Source organism: Anoplophora glabripennis, unplaced genomic scaffold, assembly GCF_000390285.2.
Source record: "Anoplophora glabripennis isolate ALB-LARVAE unplaced genomic scaffold, Agla_2.0 scaffold91, whole genome shotgun sequence".
NCBI classification, from domain to species: Eukaryota; Metazoa; Arthropoda; class Insecta; order Coleoptera; family Cerambycidae; genus Anoplophora; species Anoplophora glabripennis.
In genome coordinates, this window is record NW_019416224.1 from 1,255,627 (window position 1) to 1,281,678 (window position 26,052).

The 26,052-nt window shown below is 32.0% G+C and overlaps 2 protein-coding genes across 3 annotated transcripts; both read left to right on the forward strand.

Moving 5' to 3' along the window:
* The first annotated feature begins 245 nt into the window (after positions 1–245).
* On the forward strand, positions 246–4,362 carry LOC108904403. Its single transcript, XM_018706948.1, has 3 exons — positions 246–395; positions 448–641; positions 3,801–4,362. The coding sequence occupies exons 1-3, from the start codon at positions 374–376 to the stop codon at positions 4,101–4,103; spliced, it is 519 nt and encodes a 172-aa protein (XP_018562464.1). The 5' UTR covers positions 246–373; the 3' UTR covers positions 4,104–4,362.
* A 16,699-nt stretch (positions 4,363–21,061) lies between these two features.
* LOC108904404 lies at positions 21,062–25,365 on the forward strand. 2 transcript variants are annotated; one of them, XM_018706950.2, is made up of 4 exons: positions 21,062–21,174; positions 21,228–21,424; positions 24,738–25,027; positions 25,058–25,365. In XM_018706950.2, the coding sequence occupies exons 1-3, from the start codon at positions 21,144–21,146 to the stop codon at positions 24,999–25,001; spliced, it is 492 nt and encodes a 163-aa protein (XP_018562466.1). In that variant the 5' UTR covers positions 21,062–21,143; the 3' UTR covers positions 25,002–25,027; positions 25,058–25,365. The 2 variants fall into 2 exon arrangements, with proteins under 2 accessions (XP_018562466.1, XP_018562465.1); XM_018706949.2 differs by having other exon boundaries at positions 24,738–25,362.
* Positions 25,366–26,052: the final 687 nt, after the last annotated feature.

The window sequence follows — 26,052 nt, forward strand, 5'->3', positions numbered from 1 at the left end:
CGTTTTTTGGTGACCACTACCCGAGTTGTCACAAGGAGCATACAAACACTAAAAAGATAAAACGAATGTATATTAAAATTAAATAGCTACATTTCTTAACAGAGAATTAAAGTTCTCATAGACTGATAATAATTTGACATTGACTGATATCTATAAAATATATACTATGCCAAAAGCGATTATTTCGGTGAAATTTTTTTTTACCACACTGTACTTGCTGATCATGCGTTTATATCTGTAGTTGATTAACCGATAAAATAGATCTCGCTCCGTATATATTTTCTTATTGTATTCACCACCATTAAACCACATAAAAATACAGAACCATAATTGACAGTGTTTTATTTGTTTGAGCCTCAAGTAGCGATTGAAAATGTTGGGTGGATCAACTCAGGGTAACACTTGTAAATGATAGGTGCACAAAATTTTCTAAGTACTAATTTTTAGGTTATTACTGGAGGGATTACACAGGCATGATACCAGAAGACGCTGTGGAGGGAGGACATGATAAGAACAATATCCCAACTTATATTGGTCAGGTCTATGTTCACAACTTCGGAATATCTACAGTTACAATATATCCAGGCAAAACATGTGTCACACTTAGTGTTGAAAATTTTGACGTCTGGAACTATATAAAGGTGAGTAAACTAGTTACATAATTTGTGCTCCGCCTTATGCTTTTATATTACTTTTCAGACATTAATTACACAGCCACACAAAAAAAAAAGTTGTTTGTACGTTTCATGCGACATATGTTATCCGTAGTATTTTTGCCTCCTGATCACGAATTTTGTGTCAGAATTGAGCTCACACAGAGAAATTGCCTAACCTCAAGAAACAGGTCAAAAATAGCAAAAATTGACGAAAAAGTGTTTTTTTTACCCCTCTGAACGTGAATCCCCGGTCAGAATTGATGTGTCACGTGATGGTTCTTTTTCTAACCTCAAAAAACGGGTCAATTAAGGTCAAATATCACGAATTTTCAAAAAATAACAGATTCGCACCTTTGGGGGTTTTCGGGGTAGCTGATCACGGATCCGAGGTCAATTTTGCAAAATTCAAGATGGCGGATCCAAGATGGAAGACCAAATTTATAAAAATAACACATTCCCACCAAATTTGATATACGGGGGTTTTCGGGGTCACTGATCACGAATCCGAGATCAGATTTGCAAAATTCGTTTTTACATTAATCAATTACCTATGTCCTTTATTTCCTGCGATTAGGCAGAAAACCCATGAATAGATTTTTTCAGAAAAGCGAACAAGATATAGCCGAAAAAAAGAAGGTTAAAACATGATTGGGTACTCAGTTTATAAAGTAAACAAAAATATTAAAAAATGAATTTCGCAATTCTGATCTCGAATTCGTGATCAGCGACCCCAAAACCCCCCGAATACGAAATTTGGTGCGAATCTGTTATCTTTTGAAAATTTGGTCGGCCATCTTGGATCCGTCATCTTGAATTTTGCAAAATTGATCTCGGATCTGTGATCAGCAACCCCGAAAACCCTCGTATACCAAACTTGGCGCGAATCTCTTATTTTTTTAAAATTCGTGATATATAATCTTGATTGAACCGTTTTTTTGAGGTTAGAAAAAGAACCATCACGTGACACATCAATTCTGACTGCGGATTCTCGTTCGTCGGGGTCTTAACTATATAAATGAACATTTGAATATGAAAAAAAAATCTTTTTTCATAGCACTTTTTCGTGAATTTTTGGTATATTTGACCTGTCCTTTAAGGTTAGGAAATTCCTGTGATATACTTAATAGCTCAATTCTGGCACCGGATCAGGAGGCAAAAGTACTACGGATAACATATGTATGTCCCATGAAAAGTACAGACAATTTTTTTTTGTGTGGCTGTGTTATTGAATGAATATACATATAAATCTTTATGTATCTCCGACACTGTAAATATTTGTTACTGTTCAGTCTATAGTTTCGTAGTTTCATCTATTTTAAAATATATACCTAAGTATGTCCAATCAAATAATGTTTGCCCCTAAAACCAAGAACTTATTCTAGTTTGAACAATTTTTCTTAAAGTTTGAATAGTTGGTATTAAAAATTAGACATCACAATTGATTAAAAAAAAAAGTTGCATTCTTGTTCAATTTAGTGAAAACAAGTTTATTTGAATTTATATTCAAAACTATGAGTGTTTTGAGAAGTGTGTATCATAAATACGCCAATATTTCGAATTGTTTTTGACATAAATTGAGATAGCAGTTTAACTACAACAATAAGTGAAAATAAAAATTTACTGAATTCGTACATAATTAATTACATCAGCTAAAGGCGGAGACACCAGAGGTAACATTCTAAGAACCCCTGAATTTGGATGCCACTGAATATTTTGAAATTTTCAAATTATATTTCAGATATTTTTATTCAATTCTATTTGATAAACCAGTCATTTCCAAATTATTATTTTTTTATCTAACATAAGCTTAAATCATAGTTGAATAATTCGAAATTAACTGCAAAAATCGATATTTTCCCAGAAAGATTTTTGTTACAAATATGAATTTAAATACAATTTAATCATGCATTAAAAATTCAAAAGAAAAATCAACATCATCAACCAAGTTTTGGATTTTCGTAGATAGCAAAGGATACTATGGATTAGGGATTCTGTCATTTGAGTTTTAAATTTCTAAACTATTAATTACATTAAGTTCTGAAATTTCATTAGCAATAAAAAATACGTACAGACACACTACAAATCGAATTTATATTTCTTGTTTCTAATTTTTAGACAATTATTGCCTGTTTTTACTCAAATGACTAAATTTTTTAAACAAACATAACGCATTCCTTAGGGTAGTAAATACCAATGTCTATGGTTTTTTCAATCTGCCATAGTGGTCTGCCATTTTGGATTTAAGAATTTCGGAATTAAATCCTTATATTCGTGATTAGCGAGTTTAAAACCACCGAAAAACAAGTTGCAGCCACAATCTTCAAATTTTGAATGCTGCTCCGATTTGTACATCAGTCATATTCGATCCGCAATCTTTTATTAAGGAATTTTCGGATTCAGACTTCAGATTCGTAATCAGCGACCCCAAAAACCCGCGGCAACAAAATTCAGACAAAAATATTGAATAGAAAAATGTGTAAAAAGTTTTATTATATTCTTTTTGGAATATTGTCTACCAACCTACATATATATATCTGGTAGTATAAAATATTTTGCACTAACATTCGTTATTTCCCCTCAGAGGTGGAATTAAGGCCCTCGTAGTGGCATATATATTTCTTTCTAATACTTGACTATTATTTTAAAATGTTTTCTCAAAATATTTACAAATTGTTATATTGCAACATAAAGTTTTACCATATCATCACTATTACACCTTATTTTAGAGATGCTTTAGCGTTTTACTAAAAAGCGACCTGGTAAATCGGTTTTCTGGCTACAGATTCGGAATCAGCATCAAAATATATATAAAATCTCATATCTCTGGTACACAACTTTTTTTTTGTGGGACTATTTTAGAGAAAATTTATCAAACAAATCTAAATGATAAATAAGAAGCACTTAAGTAGTCACTTTTATTTTGTTCTGAATTAGTTTCCATTGACCTTTCTGATGTTCTTGGCCCTCTCTTTTATTTTTGTATAGGCATCTCATAAAAGTAGTGTTGTTTATAAAATTGTACATATAATGAACTAATTTATTTTCTTTTTTTGTGGAATAACTACTATATTAAACATAACAATGCTTCTGCTGAATGTTTCGTATTTTTCATTCGTCAAACTACAACGAAATTGTATATTTTAGATCTTATGCAGTCCCTTTAAAGAAAATTTCAAATGGGTTTCAGCAGACGCAAAAAGACTTCATGTTCAAATGACCGGTAAACATCTGGTACCAGGTGGTGTGGAATGGAATGGCCTGGTGACCAATATCGGCAGAATATTATACCAAGGTGAGCTGTTGGTGGCCAAAGTTTGCGGATTCAATGTTGGAAATGCTAAACTCTACTATCGGATCGGAAATGGACAAAAGGATACAGATTACTATGAAATTTTAACATACGATGACGATGGTCCAGATCCAGGTTCTATCATCCAACCTCGATGAAAACGAAATTCAATAATGAATAAAAATTAATGCTGTTATTCATTTTCATCAAATTAATTATAATAGTTTTTCTTATTCAAACTACATAGTTGTACATTGCAAACACCAAATATATAATAAATAAGTATGAGATCGATAGAAAAATTTGTTACAATTAGTTGTGGTGCTAATGCATTCAGAAGAAAATATCTGTTTATCAAATTAAACTTAGAAGTGGCAATAAACAATAACAATAAATAATTTTAAAATCAAAATATTAGATATTAGTTTTTGAACATCGAAATTTGTATTTCACACTATCAAATATTATAATTACTGTTGTGTGTGTTTAAATAATGACAGCAACTATTTGCCGCAAAAAAATACTTTTGCATAACTTTACGATAATATAAATATATGTCTTCCATTAAGGGAAACAGAGGGCACTCACCATCATCAATAAATTAAATTAATAAAATAGTGAATCGCTGTAGTAGTAGATTTATTACAACGAAAGCCGTACTGATTTTCTATTTAGATATTAAAGGGTCTCATGTGAAATCTGCACTGGCGTGTTTTTTAACAATGGTGTCTTCAGTGTGTTGCTTGTTGATAGAAATAATTTTTGACAAATTATCAGAGCTCTATCTTTGTTCATTTTAAAAAAAATGGGGTTACAACCCTTAACTTCAAAATAATTTTTCTATAAAACTATGATAGATATTTGAATAAATCCAACGGCATATGAAAGCTACTGATAAGAATTATATTGCATATTTTTTTCATAGTTTTTTAACTATATAAAANCTTATTCAATTTAGTTGTACATAGGACACACCAAATATATAATAAATAAGTTTAAGATGGATTGAAAAATTTGTTATAATTAGTTGTGGTGCTAATGAATTCAGAAGAAAATATATGTTTATCAAATTAACTTGGCAATAAACAATAACAATAAATAATTTTAAAATAAATATATTTGATCCAGTATTTGAACATACGAAATTTGTTAAAATATTGTAATAACATTCACATAAGCGTAGCCAGGAACTTTCCTAGGGGGGCTTTTATTGAATAAAGGATATGGTAGGTGAAACAACAATGGCCTAAAGTGGTTCAATCTGACTTTGTTACACTGAATGTGGTAAAATTGAGGGAAAATGCGTCGTCCAGTTATATATGAAACACATCTTATATAGAGCTTTTCACTACCTTAGTCTTTCAAATATTATAATTACTATTACTTAGTGTTTAAATAATGACAACAACTATTTGCCGCAAAATTTAACGAATATTTTCGCATAACTTTACGACAATATAAATATATGTCTTCCATTAAGAGAAACAGAAAATTCCACACTCACCATCATCAATAGATTGAATTAATAAAATAGTGAATCGCTGTAGTAGTAGATTTATTACAACGAAAGCCGTGTTGATTTACTATTTAGATACCTATTAAATTGATTAATGAAATTCAATAATCTGTTCAAAAAAGAATGTTCAAACATTTTTGCAAAATTATAGGTCTATAATTATTTAATAGATGGGGATCGTTATTGCTCTAAGGAATCGTATTTCTTAAAATTCGGAATAACCTTTTCAGTTTTAAGATAACAGGGAAATATTCCTTCTAAAAATCAAAGATTTACTAAATAAGTTATAGGTTCTAGCATCAGCTTTAAATTATTTTTTATAATAAAGAAGGGTCCCTCATCGTGTCCGGCACAATTTTTATTTTTTAGTTTGCAAATTAGCAAATTATAGAGCTCATCGGGAGAGGAGGGCTTTAAAAACAATGTATTATAATTAAATTGGACATTTTGTTCTGTACTATGTTGCTGGAACTTGTAATTTTATCTTTAAGGGTGAATTTTTTGAAATGAAAATTAAACAACGGAGCCACCACATCAACTTCTTTTTCGTCGTGTAAAATGGTAAAATTTTTGCATAGTTTGCGTCGGTTGGTAGGATGCTTTGTTAGGGTTACCAGAACATTAATTTTTTTATTGTAGAATTCTTTTTTTTAATGGTTATCAAACGAAAATGTTTTTTCTTAACAATTTTATACATAGAGGATAGCAATGGGTATGGGTTTTTTAGAATATGCAGATCTTTTAAGTTTCTAATGATTCTACAAAGTTGATATTTGCAGTTTTATTGATTTTATGATTATAAACAGTAATATTATTTTGTTCTAAGTTATTCATCCAACGCAATTTAAAAAAAGCAGGTCTATGGTTAGAAATTAAATTATCAAAAACATAGACCAAGCCGTTATTTCCAAAATTGACAAAAATATTATCAATGGACCCGAGTGGGCCACTTAACAACGTGACTCATATTGAACCAGAACACAATAATTGTACAGAACTAATGTAAGAACTTTGTCACCCTAGTGGATACTAGAAACCTGTGGGATACATTATACAGGGTGATTAATAACTTATCCAAAAAATTTGAGAATAGATGCGGCATGAGAAATGGATTCAATATCGTAAACATTTTTTTTATAGAATCCTTATAGTTTCTGAGAAAAAAATTATTGTAGTTGAAGTACTTTCAAGCATTACATCGCTGGACAACTGTAGTCTCTAGCGTCATTCGTGGAGAGCCACGTGGCCTTAGCGGCTCCGAATACTGAAATCTGATTTTACAATCATCGTTTCGGTAGTATTTACAATAGTTTTTTAGTAGTTAGTGTCACAAATGGCTTGTGTGTAGAGCAACTCGGAGTGGATATCGTTATAATTTATGGTGAAAGTAAGACAACATGTTATTTATTCTTGTGTTTGTATTATGGTGAAACATTTGTGTTATGGTGAAGCAGGACAAGATTTGTGTTAGTTCGTAGAAACTGAGTAAGATGGGCCTAAATATGTTTACATGTCGGTGGACAAAATTTTGAACAGTTGTATGTCAAATCAAGTACGTCAAATAATTTTATTAAGTAAAACCACATATTAATTTGATTAATTAATAATAATAGCAGCAAAAGCAGTTGAATTTGCTGGTATAAAATAGGTGCTATAAAATTCTATTTATTTCTTTCTTTGCGAAATTCCTTCAAGTTTTTGTCCGTTTTGTATGTATTACACTTCGCCTTGTGTAGGGTCACGTTTTACAGTGGACCAGTTTCCAGTGCCGTGCAGAAGTGTATTTTTAAATCATTTTCGAACTGCCTTCTTGATTTTTTTTTTACAAAATTGTATTTGTATGAGTCCCCTGTACAGGGTGATTCACTATATTTTGACCCCCCTTTAACTTTTTCGTTTTAAGAGTTATAAAAAAATGTGAAATACAAAAGTAGCACGATTTTTTATGAATTTTTCGAAAATGATAGTTGAAAATCAAATGAAGTCCAAACAAAATGGCCGCTGATGGTAACTTTGTTAATTTAAATGGAACACCCTGTATCGAGCATAGTCATATAGAATTTGTTGGGTCCATCTCTAACAATAAGCGAGATACTATTAAAAAACGAAAAGATGGTTTTATATTAAGAAATTAGATATCTGTGATAGTAATTTTTAGAACTCTTTCAAGCATTTCTGCTTCTTTTCCAATTATGTTAGGATTTACAGATTGAGTTGTAATACATATTTTCATATATCGGAGATTGACATGTTCCAAAATACGTATAGTATTTTTTAAAGAAATCACACTAATTAAGCCGTGAGAGGCCTAATTCATAGACAATATTATATGGTAGGCCGTGACAGTGACAGGTAACGCCATGACAACATTGTTATTGATTGACAGTTTGTGTCATTATTTAATTAAAATGGGATATACAGAAATAGCAAATTGATATAAAGTTCTCCATATTCTATATTTTAATTTCAAATAATATTTCAATTTTCTACATCTGTGTAACCTATTTTAATTAAATAATAATACAAACTGCTAATCAATAACAATGTTATCATGACATTGCTACCTGCCACTGTCACGACCTACCATATAGCATTGTCATGAGTAATTAGGCCTCTCACGTCCATAACTACACCGCGGGCTGTATGCCCCCCCCCCCCCGCAATGAATTACATTCGGAACACCTAATGCAACAGCTAGGATCGCTCGTTAGTTTAACCCACCAGGGACAGACCGGTTTCGGACTTATTAGTTCTCATCAGTGTGTCATAGGTGAGACAACCGACGGACGATCTACCTGTTATAATGTCGTGTACTCCCGACAAGAGGTAGGTACATAGTACGCGAAGCACAATGGCTCCATCTGTCTGTCGTGCCGACAGGGGGGGGGGCATACAGCCCGCGGTGTAGTTGTTTCTTGCAACACTGGTTAGAATTGTTTTCGCCCTCTAGGCGACAGTCGTGCAACAAAGTACCTAGCAAATTTTAGCAGGTCGCTTCCACCGTTGTAGCCATTTGAATGGCATAGTGGAAGTCGGCACGACAGACAGATGGAGCCATTGTGTTTCGCGTACTTATATGTTCGAGACAGGGAACGTTCTATGCAAATTTGTAAAAATATACAGTTAACAAAGTTAACATCAGCGGGAATTTTGTTTGGACTTCATTTGTTTTAATTTTTTATTAATTTAGAAAATTCATAAAAAAAAGTGTAACTTTTGTATTTCACATTTTTTTTATAACTCTTGAAACAAAAAAGTTAAAGGGGAGTAAAAATATAGGGAATCGCCCTGTACATCAATTTTTTTTTTGATAAGTTCTGAATCACCCTGTATATTAAGTATTTTCAACTTAATTTTAATAAATTGGTATCAAAAGTGTGGTAAAAACCATTTATTTATAAATCATCGTTCTATCTAATAATTTAATAAAAAAATAATACTTAATTATCTCTTGAAAGAATATGTAATTAAATTGAACTCTGATCCCAGGAATACTATAGATATACAAGTTTCTGTTAAATTTAAATAATAATTAAAAGGTCATGTTTTTAAATAGTTAAAATCAAACAATATACCTATAAAAAAACTGTCGAAATGTGGTAGAATCAGTAGTATCTTTATACCAGGATAATCCTGCCACAGGGTGAGCAGGTTAATTTGAATACATTAAAAAATTAAATATAGTTAAGATATATGGATTTCTTTTCGATGTGAGCATAAATAGCAACACATTCAATCGATGGAAGTTTACATTGAGCAATAACCCTAAATTGTAATAAAGCCTCAACTCTTTGCACATGACGTCACTTCAGAGGTGATAGATAAGTCATTTGGCAAAGCAATAAAATGAAAATCTGTATTTGTAAATATATGTATTATATGCATATGATTTACGTATTAAAAATTTACTGAAGTAGTAAAGTGCATAGCTAAACCACAATAATTGCAGATTTTATTATGAACCCCATTGATGTTAACTTTTTGCAAAATGAAGTTATTTAGAAGGTTCCAAAACAAGAGATTACCACTTGAAGAAATATTTAATTGAATTAACAAAATGAGAATGTAAAAAATAATCTGACAGAAAATAACATAATATACATACAGGCTGTGGCATGTATAATCTATAAAAATTAAACTACAGCTTCCTAATGATATTTGTAATATAGTCTTATACGAAAAAGTTCTATTTTTGCATTTTTTTTCGTAAATCAAAGTTCAATTATAGATCAAAATATTTCTTCTGGTACGGTCCTGTCCGTGTGCTCTACAATGATTTACGTGCTGTAGACCAGCCGCGTAAACAAATCGTCGTTGAACGATGGAAAGACACTTCTCAATTTTTGGGGAATTTTTCAATGCAAATAGTACAAATATTAAAAAAAAAATGATATTCTCTTATTATAATAATTAATAGTACCTAATTACTGTGTTAAATGCATAGTTGAAATTGATCCCCATTAGCGCAGATACAGGCATGGCACCGACGCACCCAATTTTGGCGAATATTTTCCCAAATTTCAAGTATTCCCCTAATTGTGTCAGCAGCTTCAAGTATACGGTTTCGCAATTCTTCCATCGTAGCAATTGGAGTATTGTAAACCAATGACTTCAAGTGACTCCAAAGATAAAAGTCCATTGGTGTTAGATCAGGTGACCGAGGTGGCCACAGCACAGGACCAAAGCGTCCAATCCATCGCTGAGGAAACATTTCATTCAAAAGTGTCGTTACTTCTCGAGTAGTGTGTGGAGGAACCCCATCATGAAGATAAAACATGCGTGGCCGAACTTGTAATACCACATTGTCAATTAATTCAGGCAACCGGTTCTCCAAAAAGTCAGCATATCCATTCCATTTTCATCAAAGAAATAGGGACCCACTAGTACATTGCCTATTATGCCAGCCCAAACATTTACCGAGAACCGATGTTGAAAATGAGTTTCCCTAATCGCGTGAGGATTTTCATCGGCCCATATGTGCATGTGCAATGTGTAAGAATCATCTACAAAAACGCATTCGTTGATCACAATCCGGGGAAAAATATGTTGAAATGGTTGCAGATGATAGGGGTGCAACAGCTGGCGTCTTAAGATGCGATGTGAGGTTCCTACTTGCTGTGCGAATCGTCGAGTACTAATTGTGGGGTCTTCGTCAAGATTTCCTAACACTGCATCTTTAACATTAAGGTTCACTTGCTGACCACGTCCTTCTCCTCGAGGAATAACACTTTCCGTATCTCGTATCCGCTGAACGCACTGTAGGATTGTATTTGCACATGGGGGGGTGACGTCGTGGCTATCGTTCCCGGTACAACCTAGTCGCCGCGAGCGCATTTTCTCCGGCTGCACCATACACTAACCATATCAACACGTTCAGAAATAGTAAATGCATTGTTTTCTTGGTTCACTATAAAATTAGTTTGTGCACAAACTAAAAAATTAAGCAACGTAAGAAATCATTCTTAATAACTTTTAACACTGATGGGTCGATGGACGATGCTTAATAGTTAATAATTAACTGAATAATGAATTCAATACAAATATAAAATCAGATGACTGCACAAATTTTTTGACAATGTAACCTAACCTTCTTTTAGTATTACTAGTATTAGATTATACCGACTTGAATTATAAGATTGCATTTTGGGTCGCATAAAAACATTTCCAAAGTTTTTAATAAATAACACAGGGCCGGCCTTCATTTTCGTTGAATAAATGAACTTTAATTTACAAACACCCTGTATAATTTAAATATAATTATGACTGTAGTTATTCTGGGTATCTTACCATATAGATTTAGTTATACGTTAAAAAAGTTTTATTTAAGCCTCTGAAAAATTATCACCTATTGTAAATTTTGAAGTGCCTCATTTTTTAAAACGTACCAAGTACTCAAATATCTACAAATCAAAAGAATTATTTTAGATTTCAGACAAGGATATCCTATATTAAAATGAAAACCTTAACCACTATAGAATTATTCTTACTGCGAATAATACATAATGTACGTTAAGAAATGTATAATGTAATGGCGAATATAAATTTTTTGATAGAATAATGTCAGCATGTAGAATTGGTAAGTAACCACAACTAACACAAAGTATCATCTCTTGGAAAACCAAAAATCCGAATTTTAAGTCCATTTTTACTTCTTTCTTGTCATGAGGTATGAAGCAAATAGAACAACACCTTTTTATCATACAATAATATTGAAGTATCTGTCGGCCCAGCACTAAATTATTAGTTCATTATTATCTACATAGTCTTATCTAAAATTTACAATCTTATTTGAGACACTAAAGACATAACGGTTAAAGATTGACTAAGTTTCTTTTCATCAATTATGAGCATTGTATTGAAGGTAGTAATGAATATTGCAGTGAAATGTTAATAAGATAAAAAAAGAACTTGTAAAAAACAAAAATTGTGAAATAAGGAATATAATCTACAAACTGAGAACCGTGATATGAATGGTAAAATTAAGAAATGTTTTATTGTCCACGTTGTACATGATAACTGTTATTATTAATTCATAAAATGTTAAAGAAGATCTCCTTCGGAATATTTTTTGTTGTAAACACACAAAACCAGATATAAACACAGTAAATTGCTATTCTTATTAGTTGGAAATAATTACTTGAAGGTAGTGATCGACGCGTAAAAATGTTAGAAGACGGGCAAACTTATGGCAAAATTTTTGCAGATTCTGTAGACAGTTCTCTAAGTAATTATTTTAGACTACTACTGGAGGGATTACACGGGTGTGATACCTGAAGATGCTGTTGAAGGCGGACACAACAAAAACAACGTTCCAACTTATATCGGTCAGGTTTATGTTCACAATTTCGGAATTTCTACTGTCGGAATATGTAAAGGCAACAGCTGTTTTACACCTAGTGTCAAAAGTAACAACGTTTGGAATTATGCAAAGGTAGGCATAATGTAACACCATTTTTTGTTCTTCTCTCTTACGTATTATTAGTTATTTATTGATTCATATAAAAATTGAGAAAGCAGGTTCTAAGAAAATAATTTATTTTTGAGATAAATAATTTCTGAAAGTATTTGGAGATGGGATCGGAAGCTTCTGTGGACACCAATACCTTATCAGTGGCATATATATCAGATGTCGACATCAATAAGGACCTCAGGAACTTGATGTCACCAGATATTTTGGAAAATTGATCACTTCTTTTAACTCCAAGACAAAAAAATTGCTAAACAATATAAAACTAATTGCTTCACAAAACGATTTAGTCGTTTTTTAGGAATACGAATAATCTTTTTGGTAATTTATATGTTTCTGTTGTTGTAAACTATTTTAATAGTAGAATATTCATTAACTGCATACTGATCTTTAGCTTTGATATTTTCATTTACAAATTGAAAGGCGGGTCTCTCATGAAAAAAATTTCTGCCTCCTCCCTGTTAATTTATGACACTTCAAACAGAGAGAGAAAGTATTGTTTTTCATTCCAGTTTCATTCTATTTATATAGAATTACGAAAATAAAATTACCTAGTATACTTTTAATACTATTGAAAAGGGGACAATAGAAATATGATCATTAAATTCTATTTTGGATTGCTTGGTTTCTTTGGAATAAATTGTAAGTACTATTTAATTTTTGAAATATTCATAACAAAAAAATAAAATAGACACAAAAGGTTTTACGTAGTGAGAGAGCTGTATTACAATAAAAAGACAATAAAATAAATGAAAATACACTGAAAGAAGCCTTAAGGGGGGTATTTATATCTAGTTATTAAAAAAATAAGATCATTTACAGGATTTTTTTCACAGAGGATACAAATACAATGCTGGGGATTTTTTGTTATATATTTATTAATTATTTAAGTGAAATTTTATTGGTACAAAATACTGTCATGGTGGTCATGTCGTGCGCCATCATCACCTTCAAAATAAGAGGTCTACTTTGTGTAAGTTGTAGAAGTCATTTTACCTGAAATCGAAAATCAAAAAATGTTTCTTAAATATATGTCTGTAGTTGGAGGATATACTAATAAATTCAATAAAAACTCGAAGAAAAAGCGGCGGGCCTATGAATTTTAGTCTCTTTTTTTAAATTCTTTAACTCTTGAAGATGTAAAAAAAATATTTTTCCATTTATATTATTTACATTTATTTGGCAATGACAAAAAATTCTAGAAAATTGAATAAAAACCTAAAAATACAGTCATAAAGTAGGTGCCTAAATGATACGATAGCTCACGTATAATTTCGAAAAAACTGTTTGAGTACCATATTCTACATATGTTTATCTACCAAAATAAAAAAAAATGATTTTTGGGCTGAGTTTCATGTAAATATCCCCTTAATTATAAATGGAAGACCACATCATAATAAATGTTGAAAATGATCGTTTCCCACTATTACACAGGACTCCGTGCGTCCAATTTATTATTAATACACGTACCTTGTTAAATATTTAAAGAATTTTGAATCACTGCATATAAATCGATAATGAATATCAAAAAGATATTTATCTAGTGCAGAATTATTGCCTAATTTCAATTTCATTGGTTCAAGGCAATAACAAGAAACTGTAAATTCTTTGTTCAAATGAAAAATGTTAAAGATGAATAAAATTATCTGCCCAATATTCTTTTCGGTTCTGTACTGATAATTCTACGACGTCTTACAGTAAATTACAAACTAAACTATTACTAGTACCACCTTTATACCATTTCCTATATCATATTGATGGTAGATGTGACAGTGACAAAACTATGCATTAGCTTTCCTCGAAATATGCAAATTTTGGTAATATAATTTTTAATTAGTTTTTCAATATTATTTAGAGCAACGAGAAATGGTAGAGCTAATATTTCCATATTTCCAAAATTAAAAAAGTCTAGATTCTAATGGAAAAAGCTTTTATTTGCCTGCCACTTTGGAAAAGTTTCCCCGGTAGATTTCCCGGAGATTACGTTCTTATTCAAATAAAAATATTTTAGTTTCTGCATTGATATAAATAATAAGTTACCCTGCGAAATTAGCGATATCTGTTTTTAAACTAATTATGTAGTAAAACTTACAGTTTATTTTTCCCTCTTTAAGGAAAATGATGAGACAGTTTCGTTATTTTAAGTTACCGTCGATGCAAAATAATAAATTCTAATTGTCAAAATAGATACTCATATTATAAGTGTTTCAACTGATTTCGTCCAAATATGCAAGAGAAGTTCATTAGTTCATGTTATAAAAGTACCTATGGAAGATATACAGGGTGATTCTGTCATAATATCATAAATTTTAAGAGAAGATAGGGAGTAATAAGTAGAATACCAATACGCGATTAAAAAAAAATTAAAATGCATTTTAAAATGCTGAAACAGAAATATTCAAATCATTATTTAAACTCATTTTCGAACCGCTCTTGACTGCTGGCCCACAAAGGTTTATCCATAGTGAATTTTGACCTACCGTATTACTAGGCTATTAACCTATGTTAGTTTATACTGCGTTTTTAATACGTTATGAACGATAAAGAATAAACAGATATTTTTACCTAGACACATAAATGAATATGATATATTATTTATTTGTTAATAAAAACAAATGTATACGGATAATAATTGTTTTGGAATATTAGATTATTACAATTGCGTTGTTTTTCACAAGACACGCGCTATACGACTATATTAAGAAGTCTATAATTACTAATACTGTGTTAGTAACAAAAAATTAAAATTAAATATTTTAGATCTTGTGCAGTCGCCTCAAAGGAAATTTCAAGTGGGTTCCAGCGGATGCGAAAACTCTTCATGAACATATGGCTAACAGGCATCTGGTGCCAGGTGGAGTGGAGTGTAACGGAAAAATAACTAATATAGGTAGAATATTGTATCAAGGCGAACTGCTGGTAGCTAAAGTTTGTGGATTTAATGTTGGATTTGCAAACCTCTTTTATTGGGATGGATACGAAGAAAAGTATACGGATTATTATGAGGTTTTAACATATGGCAATGAAGTTGATCCAGATACAAGTTCTATCATTCAGGCTCGATAATGTAATAATAAGTAACAGTAATTGCACAATCCCACAAAAATTTGGTCTATACCTTGGATGAGACCCATGTCTACCTATATTTATAATAGGTAAATTTATAGAAAATAATAATCCTCCAGAAAAAAATTTTACATAGACAATGCCTCCATCACTTTCAACTTTAATAGTCTTAAAAAGTCAAAATAGTCTTAAATAGTCAAAAACCGCCTCTGAAATAGTCTTAAATAATAATCAAAACCCCCTTCTAAATTCTGCATTCCGTAAATTTCTTTTTTTCCTTAAGCAAATCCCTGGAAATGAGCCGCTGTATCTTATTACTGGAGCTTATTCATATTTTAGGTAATCAAACACTCAATTAACCCTTTTAGCCCTTCAGCTTTAGATTAGACACCAGAAAAACATCTTTAAATTTCTAATCTACAGACACTGCACACAATACCGCAGGCATATCTTCAAAATACGAAGTCAAAATCAGTCCTGCAAATCTACAGCTCTTAATGGATTTGAAGATGTATTGCAGATAGAGTCTATCTGTGTGAGTCTGACTCACACAAAATGAAGTCCACTTACCTTAATAGTACAGCATGCACCTTCTGCACACTGTTATGCATACCGATATTTACCTTTCGATGCTCAGATAGAGAATGAGCTCCAATGCTAGTCTGGTAACGTTGATAGTGTCACTTGGTCAAGCTGTAAAGCTCTGGTAGATTTTAGGACGTAAAGGAGTAAGGGTTGTTGGTAGGTATTCATTACGAATAGCAGGATTAGAGGACCGATTTTGTTTTCGTACATTCAGCGTCTCCGGTACTGGCTGCGTGGATTGTACTGTGTACAGTATTAGGAATTCAAGTTAACTACCTAAATGAGTTTGTCCGTTGTGTAGTATACGTGGATTTTGATATCTAAGAACACTAAAGTGGTTTGAGTTTGTACACTTAAATCCGCGGAATGTAGAATGTTGGTATTTTTTTGGATTTGGGGATAGTTTTCTGGTGTTCATCCGAAGGAAGGGTTGCTTTTTTCACTAATTTGAATTTTTTATCCTTTATCAGCTTCAACTTTATTTAAACATTCATTCTGTAATGTTGATCACAAATAATTAGGTACTCCAATTCTATAGATAGTTTTCCCAACTTTTGTAATCCATAAACCAATAAATTTTTAAATATTCTACGAGTTTCATTAAAAATGGGACACATTCTGATGGGACATTCCTGAAATCAAAATGGCTCTATCGAATCATTATGTTTTAACAGAAATTTGTTCCCTTTCAGGCTATAAAAATTTATAATTTTCATAATTTTTGCGATCTTATTAGGATTGGAATAATAATTAGGAATATATTCTTTATATTTTATCCAACTAAAGTTTAGTTACTAAACTGTATGTAAAGAACAAAAATAATTAGGTTCATATTTATTACATTTGTACGTTGCAGTAACGTGTAACAAGGGTATTTTTGTATTACTAAGCATAAAATGAATAAAATTTTCGAAATTTTCTTGATGACATGTTGGCGAATAGAAAATATACTTTTTTAATTATCGTTTCTTCTAATACTTTGACGTTAACTTGGTCAAATAAATACTGTAGCAAGTTAAAAATGGCAAAAAAATTACTTGACAACACAATTAATATATGGGTTTTGGAATTTTCTTCTTTAACATATTTCGAAACTTTGGGATATAACATTACAGTTCTGCATTTTTCTCTTTAAAATAAAGTTAAGCAATTGCGAGCCAACTTAAGTAGTAATGCTCAATAAACAAAGTAATTGATTTTGATTCTGATCGCATCACTGTTTATTAATATTACTTACAATTAGACAGATGTTTTGTTTTTATTTTAGTCAATTACAAATTTTACTGTAGGCACTTTGATATTTGGTATCAAAAACATACTTAGATATTTCTATAAAACCAACCACTCTCTGTTGGTCTTTGCCAAAGGCAGAGTTAGAACCACAAAAATACAAAATATTTTTTTGAATATTTACTTTCTATTTTGGGTAATAATTTATTATTTATCTTGATGAATTCAATGCTAGTTGGTATATGTAGCCCACAGAGCAGTTATTTCCAGCAATATCAACATTTAGGAATCTTGTCTTTAGGGTTAGATATGTTTTGCATACTCAAATTTCTGGTATCGAAGAACATTGTTTGATTTGTTTGATTTCCTTTGATATACAGAAGATTGCTTATATTAAAAAAATATCACATTCATTTACTTAAATATTTCCGAAGACTTTTAATGTAGGTTGATGACATCAAAAGTCAATGTTTGATGAATACATCTCAGTAGTGATGACTTTTGAATACAGGGTGTTTAGAATAATTCTTAGGGATTACAGTATATAAAAAAAGGTTTTCTTCAAGATGCACTGCCCATTCTCTTTTGTTTTCAATGTACAAAACGTAGTGTATATTTTTTTAAATGGACTCTATTAATTTCGTCCAATGTAAAATAGTAACATTTTATCAAATTTTAATACATTACATTACGTATTTATGTAGAAATAAAGAGTACCTAAATAAGAAAATCATATCGATGATCCCAAAATCCTAATCTCAAATACCCTATGACCTTCTTCATCTGCAGTAGGTATAACAGAAGCCCTTAAAAAGTTATATTCTATGTTGACGTCTAAAAACACAATCTTACCAATATATTGATTATTTGTTGACATGTTCTTACATTATGTTCTATTACCTTTAATAATAATGGTGAGTGATTCTAAAACATAGTGAAGAAATTCTGAATGTATCATTAATGGACTGGACAATAAATCGAGTAAGACCGATATAACTACTGTCTGTTCTACTTAGGTAATATTTTATTACTAAAGCTTCCTTATTTATTACCTATGTGATAAAGATAAAAAAATATTTTTAAATAATTCAAAATACAACATACTAAGTAGTTCAGAAAACAGTGAAAATTGCTTTTGGAAAATAGAGGGAGACAAGAAAAATTATAAGCGGCTTGATAAAAACCATTTGGGGAATGTGGTGTAAGAAGAATATTTACTAAAATTTTCTTATCCCGCATTGTAGGGGTTCCCATATGAATAATATTAATTAAATAAATATGTCTATATTGTTGTAGCAAAAATGAACAATAAAAATAAAAAAAACTTACAATATTAAAACTTGTTAATTGGTTTCTACATACACACAAAAAACAATAACAATGCAACATAATTTAAACCTATTTTATATTTTGTAAATATTTACCTTCCAAACTGAGTTCGTAGTGCATATTGCTACATTCGATCTATAAATAATACATCAGTCTTTATCTGGCATTAAAGGATAATAAATCAATATAATTTATAATCTGTATATAGATTTTTGGGATATGGTTTTCCCGATATTCTTACAGCATAACTAAAATTAAAAAAACGACGTTTGATTAGAAATGCGAGATTATTATTTTCAATGTTTTGAAAAGAATATTATTAAGAGTTTACCATTTTCTAATTGACAAGTATTGCAGCATAAAATCATAACATAGTACTGACATACTCTGAAATCGGAAATATGATATAAATATTTCTTACATACTTGTTTTGAATTTAATTATGGAGAAGAATATCTTACATAAGATTTCACACTCTTCAAGGGAATAGGCTTTTTTGCGAGTGAAGTCGTATGTTGTAGTATGTGTAGTGAGTGAGTGAAGAGATTTCAGGTACTATATTAAAGAGATAGAAACAGTTATTATTAAAAGAGATAGAAACAGTATATACAAGTCAGATATTCACCAATATTCAGTCGCCAAAAAAGCCTTATGCTTCTACCTAGAACAAAGTTTTTCTCGATTTTGTTCATTACCTTAAGACACAATAATTGTTGGATACTGGAAAAGGAGAATATTTTAAAAATTGTCAAACAGAATCTTGGTTATGTTGTATGCTATTAATGGAATCGAGAAAATGATCATTTTTATGCCTTTTTTCATTAATTAATAACCACATTAAAATCTGAATGAGGAGTTCACAATTAAGTTATAGCATGGATTAAGTCTTCGAGTGTTTGTTGTTCTGTGAGATTCTTTTTGATGCCTGATGAGAGACGTATATAAAGCAGTTGCTCTCTTTTAGATGCCTGATCATGAAGCATGCTAGTACTTCCCTATTAGTTCTAGGAGGACATTATTAGAGTTTTCCTATAGTTTGAAGTGCTGAGTAATGTTGCATATTTTTGTTGGAAAGTTACTCCTGTTCCTTGGATTTGAATTTGTATGTGCAACACCTCACCAAGTCAGTTTTGTTTTATTTGCAAAGGCTGTCAACAAAGGTATGTAATACAAGTAGCCCGAGTCTTGCTCATAGTTCTTTCTTTTTTTCTTTCTTCTTCTGCTAAGACTTCCCAAATTAATTTACTATCTTTCGGGTTTTTTATGAATATATTTTTGGTTACTTTGCTACAAGTCTGTCATTCAGTCTTGAGTACCACGAAATTGGATGCTAATTCCTACGATTGCCATCAGGAGAATTAGATGTTGTTCCTTCTGCTCCTACCTATGACATCTAGCGTAGGTATTCTACAATGGTCATGCAAGTTAAATTACATACACTTACATATTGTTTCATGGTTATATATTTTTTTATACATAATCTCCCGATGTTAACTATGCATCTCAGTAATAACTATAGCCATTTTATCGCGTTCCAAACACTTATTGAACAAAATTGGATTTTCTAGGAAAAGATTACCTATGAATAATAGAGTTAACGTAGATTAATGTACTTTTTAAATATTAATGAAATTGTAATTTGCCTATGAGAAGTGTTAATATTGTTGGCTAATTGTAACCAGGTGGCGCTCTTCCGAAGGTACTTATCTTTGTTCATGAAGCCAACTAGTTCAACTTAAAGTATAAGGTTAAACCGAATTATTAGCATTTCGTTATTATTTATAATAAAGCCACAATTTTTTCCGTTTGATTTCTATGTATATATTACTTAAACTGTTTCATTTTGTTATAAATAATATGTAGGCAACTGTAAAAAGTAAAACTGCACTTCGAATACAGGACAGTCCCGAGGTAATGGTTCAAATGGGTAGATTCCCGAAACAAAAATATTGCGATTTAGCCGCACTTACCTTAGTCCAAAAGTTGATAGTTAAAGAGATACAGGGTGTTAAATGTAATATATTATTTTAGTTTATTTCCATTTATTTCTTAATGAATGCAAGTATCTACACAAAATTTTGGGGTTTGGGGTTGCTTGGGTAAAAAAATTGAAATTTGTTCACGTTAACTATCAACTTTTGGACTAAGGTAAGTTCGGTCAAATCGCTAAATTTTTGTTTGGGGAATCTACCCATGAATTTTGGCCCATTATCTCGGGATCACCCTGTATTACTGCAGTAAGTTAACAAAGTGAGGCAGATTATTCAGTATGAGGAAACAGAGGAATTCAAATCTCTTCCTTAACAGCTGGAAATTTTTCCATTCCATCTTATAAATTTTCTCTCCTCCTCTTTCAAAAGTTAATCCTGCGTTCAAATAGATAGGATAGATTAAACAGACAACATTAAGCCAGCTATATAAAAACTGTATGAAATAACATCAACATTTCATAAATAGTTATAGTCATCGTTTTAACTTGTACTTGTGTTGTATTTCTAAAATAAAATGAAACCAGGATGGTGCGGCTTGCCTGTTGGTAAAATATTTTGTTTTAAGTGTGAAGCTTATAGATTACATGTACTTTTCTAGATTACTACTGGAGGGAATATACAGGTTCCATACCGAGAGACGCTGTTGAGGGTGGTCGCGGTCCAAATAATTGTTTAACGTACATTGGCCAAGTTTCTGTTAGAGAACACGGAATTATTCCCGTCACAATATATCCAGGGAATACATCTGTAGTAGCAGCTGTATATGGAGTACATCATGTCAATCTTTATATAAAGGTAATCAAATATCTCAAGTATGTTCCGTATGTTCAAAAGGTTTAATTTTTACGAATATAACATCAAAAGCCTATGGGCATGGAATTTTTGCTTGAATGAAATTATGGAATGTAGATCATCATTCACTGCTGAAATTTGATGGATTATTATCAAGTAATTGTAGGAGATCTCCGCAATTGAAAGGGTTCTTATTTTTGGAACTAAATTAACTTAATAATCTATTTTACTAATGTTGTATAGGTTGTCTAAATATTTCTTGTACATTGGACTGTCATAGGGTCTTAGGGCCAATATGTAACTATTTAACTAAGCTGACTTCTACTCAATGCACGTCAAAGTTGGTAAATGATTTTAATTATTTCCAATTTACCTTAAAATACTTTATCCAATTCAATTGAAATTTGGTACGATCATATTCTTTTGAAGGTAATATTTTTGATACGATGTATTTAATCGCCATAAAAAACTTGACTTACGATAACGAAAAAGTAATACTTAGTGAAGTTCCGCAAAATAATAAGTGGGCTAGGCCATGGACCAGATCAGTGTTTGCTATAATACTAGATCAGTTCTTGTTTTGAGTATAACATCTTGAAACTCCTCTAGAAAGCGGTTTTTAAGATTTCAAACTGATTCAAGTAGTCACTGAATGAAAACACATTCGAATTCACGATATCATTGTATCCCTAACATTGTAAACTCGTACCCCAGGTTGCGAGAGAGTGTAGAACCATGACTCTCCGTGGGAATATGGGTTTCATACATCAGGGGTCCGAAAATACATGACTGTGGGGTGGCAGATTTACCTAATTAATAATACCACAATCCGGGGTTTCCAAGATGTATTACCAGGAAACTCGAAACTCTGTAGAAAAATGAATCTCATTCACCAGAGGTCCCAAACTATATTACTGTGAGTTAGAAGGCTTCCATAATACCATAATTTAATAACACAGTGGCACCATAACCCATTTATAGGAATAAACCCATGATCTGGGACATACAGATTTGTATTACAAAGTCCCCAGGACCTACAAAGAAAAATATAATAGTACTTCTTTGACTGAACAATCATTTTCTTGAGCTTTTGAGATCAAAATCTTTTAAATAACAATTTACAAGGTTATGACTTTATAGGGTTGCGGGGTGGTGGCGTTATGAAATTACGAGGTTATAGGTTTATGGTTTAATAAGGTCATGAATTCCAATGCTTTTCCAATCACCCACGACTCGAGTAGATTTGATATCTCGAAAATCTCTTTCTCGAGGAGAACTGATCCGAAAATTCTGACTTTATATTTGGATTCAGTGGGTCAAAATATAATAGGATACAGTTTAGTCTACAAGTCCTCTTTTTTTTTTGTGGCGCTGTGTGTAATTATTGGAAATGGTCAACATTTTTGGTAGATTCAGTTAAATTTTATGACTGTTCTTATGAGCGATATTAAATAAGATGAATTGGATGAAAAAATATTCTTTACAATTTGTGGAATAAGAAAAATCTGAAATACGCACCAGCGGTTTTAAGGTTTCACGGCCAGTGCTGATATTAAGTACCATGGTTTTTCGGGTTATTGCATTAATTTTCTGTAGCTAGCGATGGTCATGTAAAGGGTTTTCCAATTAGGGCGGGTCGATGTTGACAGTCTATGGCGGCTATGTTTTTTTTTTCGGCATCTGTCAAATATGTTGCTTATTATTCAGTCACTAATGCCAAATTATCATGTCAAGTTACAAGATTCAACAACACGTCCAAATGATAAAATTTTATTATCAAAATGAGCGTTCGTTAGTGCAAACGTTGCACGCGTTGCGCCCATTTTACGAGAGACGCGGTGGCGTTTCAAAGTTAACTCTTCAACGTTTGGTGGCCAAATTCGAGACGACCGGTTCGGTAAACAATCAACCAACACCCGTACGTCAAAGGAACGCCAGATCGGCCGAGAACATCGCCGCTGTCCGTGAAAGTGTGCAGAAGAACCCGAGGCAGTCTATTCCTCACCGTGCACAAGAACTCGGACTTTCGCGGACTTCAACTTGGCGAATTTTGCGTCGGTACTTGGGCCTGCACTCGTACAAGATCCAACTGACCCAGGAGTTACAAGTTAATGACCATAGACAACGCCGTTTGTTCGCTGACTGGGCTTCGGAACGTTTGGAAGAGGACCCCAATTTTGGCCGAAAAATCATCTTTAGCGACAAGGCGCACTTTGGCTATGTTAACAAGCAAAATTGCCGTATATGGGACGACGCCAACCCACACGAGGTTCACCAGGTGGCAATGCATCCACAAAAAGTTACTGTTTGGTGCGGATTTTGGGCCGGCGGCATCAATGGTCCGTTCTTCTTCGAAAACGACGTTGGTGAGGCCATCACCGTCAACAGCGAGCGCTACAGATCAATGATCACCAATTTCTTTTGGCCCAAATTGAACGATATGGACGTGGACGACATGTGGTTCCAACAGGACGGCGCTACGTGCCTCACAGCGACTGTCTCAATGGGTATTCTGCATGAACGATTTGAGGGTATGGTTATCTTTCGCAGAGGTAACGTGAATTGGCCACCAAGATCGTGCGATTTGACCATGCTTGATTCTTTCTTGTGGAGTTTTCTGAAGTACCAGGTCTACGCCAATAAGCCGCAATCGACCGATGCCCTCAAAATCAACATAACTCAGGCCATAGCTCAAATTCAGCCGGATCTATGCGGCAGTCATTTAAAATTGGACCTCTTGGATCCATGCTACTATGCGGAGCTGCGGCGGACATTTGAACGATGTCATATTCCATACATAATGGCATACATAGACCTTTCAAATAAAAAAATAATTCCGTTGATATCTCACACACAACTTGTTTTATTCCATATCAACATCGACCCGCCCTTATTGAAAAACCCTTTATATAGTATTCATTTCTAAAGAGCTTTATTAAAAAACAATCGACTACAAGTTTCTGAATTCCACACGGCATGGTTCTTATAATCAAATAGATCCATTTTTGGTGGTAATTAAATCAGATTTGTATCGGAAATGCTTTGGTGAAATTTAATTAGAAGTGGGGGTATTTTACTCATTTCTGCAAAAGCAATTAATTTGCCTTATTAAAGAGCGACATCTCTAGAAAAGTACCAAATTTCATTTAATTAATAATTGGAAAAAATAATTTAGTTCACTACTTTGACGCCCTCTAGTGACTAAACGAAGCAATATTATATGAAACTAAATTTAGATAAATTGTTTTATTCTGACCCGGAATATTGACACATCCTGTTCTTATAACGTGTTTTGAATTAATATTGGATATTGCAGATCTTATGCAGCTCTACAAGGGAAAGTCTACGATGGATTCAAGCAGATTCGGCAAATTTCCACGTACAAACGGCCAACCTACATTTGGTGCGAGGTGGTGTGGAGGGTGATTTACTGAGCTACATTGGCAGAATAAGGTTTCAAGGTGAGACGATAGTCGCCAAAGTTCGTCAGCATGGTGTCGGAAATGTAAGACTCTATTTTCCTGTGGGAGAAGAAGAAAAAAGTGCTGATTCCTTTGAGATTTTGGTATATAATCGTTAATACTATTGATTAATATCTTGGTTTTATAGTTACAAGTTGTAGTATGATTATAAGTTGTTTCATTTTATTTAAAAATAGTTTTTGTTAACAATATCTCAAAAAGGTAATGAGTGGACATATTTCAAATGTTAATTCATTCACCTTACTTTTTAGATTTACCAATCTTTAACAGCTTTGCTGATATTGAATATATATTCTCAATAAATTTAATAATAAAAATAAAATGTTTTACTTAACACCCAGATTTCGATGCAAGCTAAGCCACTTATTTTCCAAGATTTTGAATCATTTCGATATGTAGGTAGAGGTGTGGAAGATAACAAATTTAACAAACAATATTGGGAACATTTACTAATAAAACATTTTCTGTAGTTATTGATATTTCCTGCATTTTACAGTGTTCTTTATTTTGCTGAGAGCAGATAATAAAATTATTTTAATACTAAGTACTACTGTTACTCTTATTAAGTTCTAGTATTTGTTGAAACACAGTAATAAAAAAATGTACAACAAAAAGGCTGATTAGCGGTTCAGGTGGTGAAGTCATATTTATACTACAATAAAGGGTGATTCAAAAAACTTTCCGCTAATTTCTAGGGTAAATAGAATATTAAAAAATAATGTTAGTTTGGTTAATAAACATGTGTCCGAAAATGCCTCCTTCAGAAGATACGGCTCTGTAAAAGGGGCCCCAAAATTTCCTTTTTTTTTAATTATCTCTGAGACGGTTTAAGATAGCTAAATGAAATTTAGACCACAAATAGGTTTGATTAGGTCTTGAAAGTTACTGCTGACAAACTTTTAATATTTTGTACAGGACCATCCCTGGAGGGGGGGTGCCACTTATTTTGCCCCCAAACTTCTTTTTACGGGGACATTTTTAATATTTTGGTAAAAAATAAAATTTTTTTAACAATTTGCCATAAAAAAGGTACTCCTGCTTAAAGTAAAAAAAATTACCGGTTTTGGAGTTATTTGAGGTTTTAACTTGTTTTACCTAAAATAAGAAAATAATTTGGTTTACTTTTATTAAGTAGGCTTAGACTGCAGA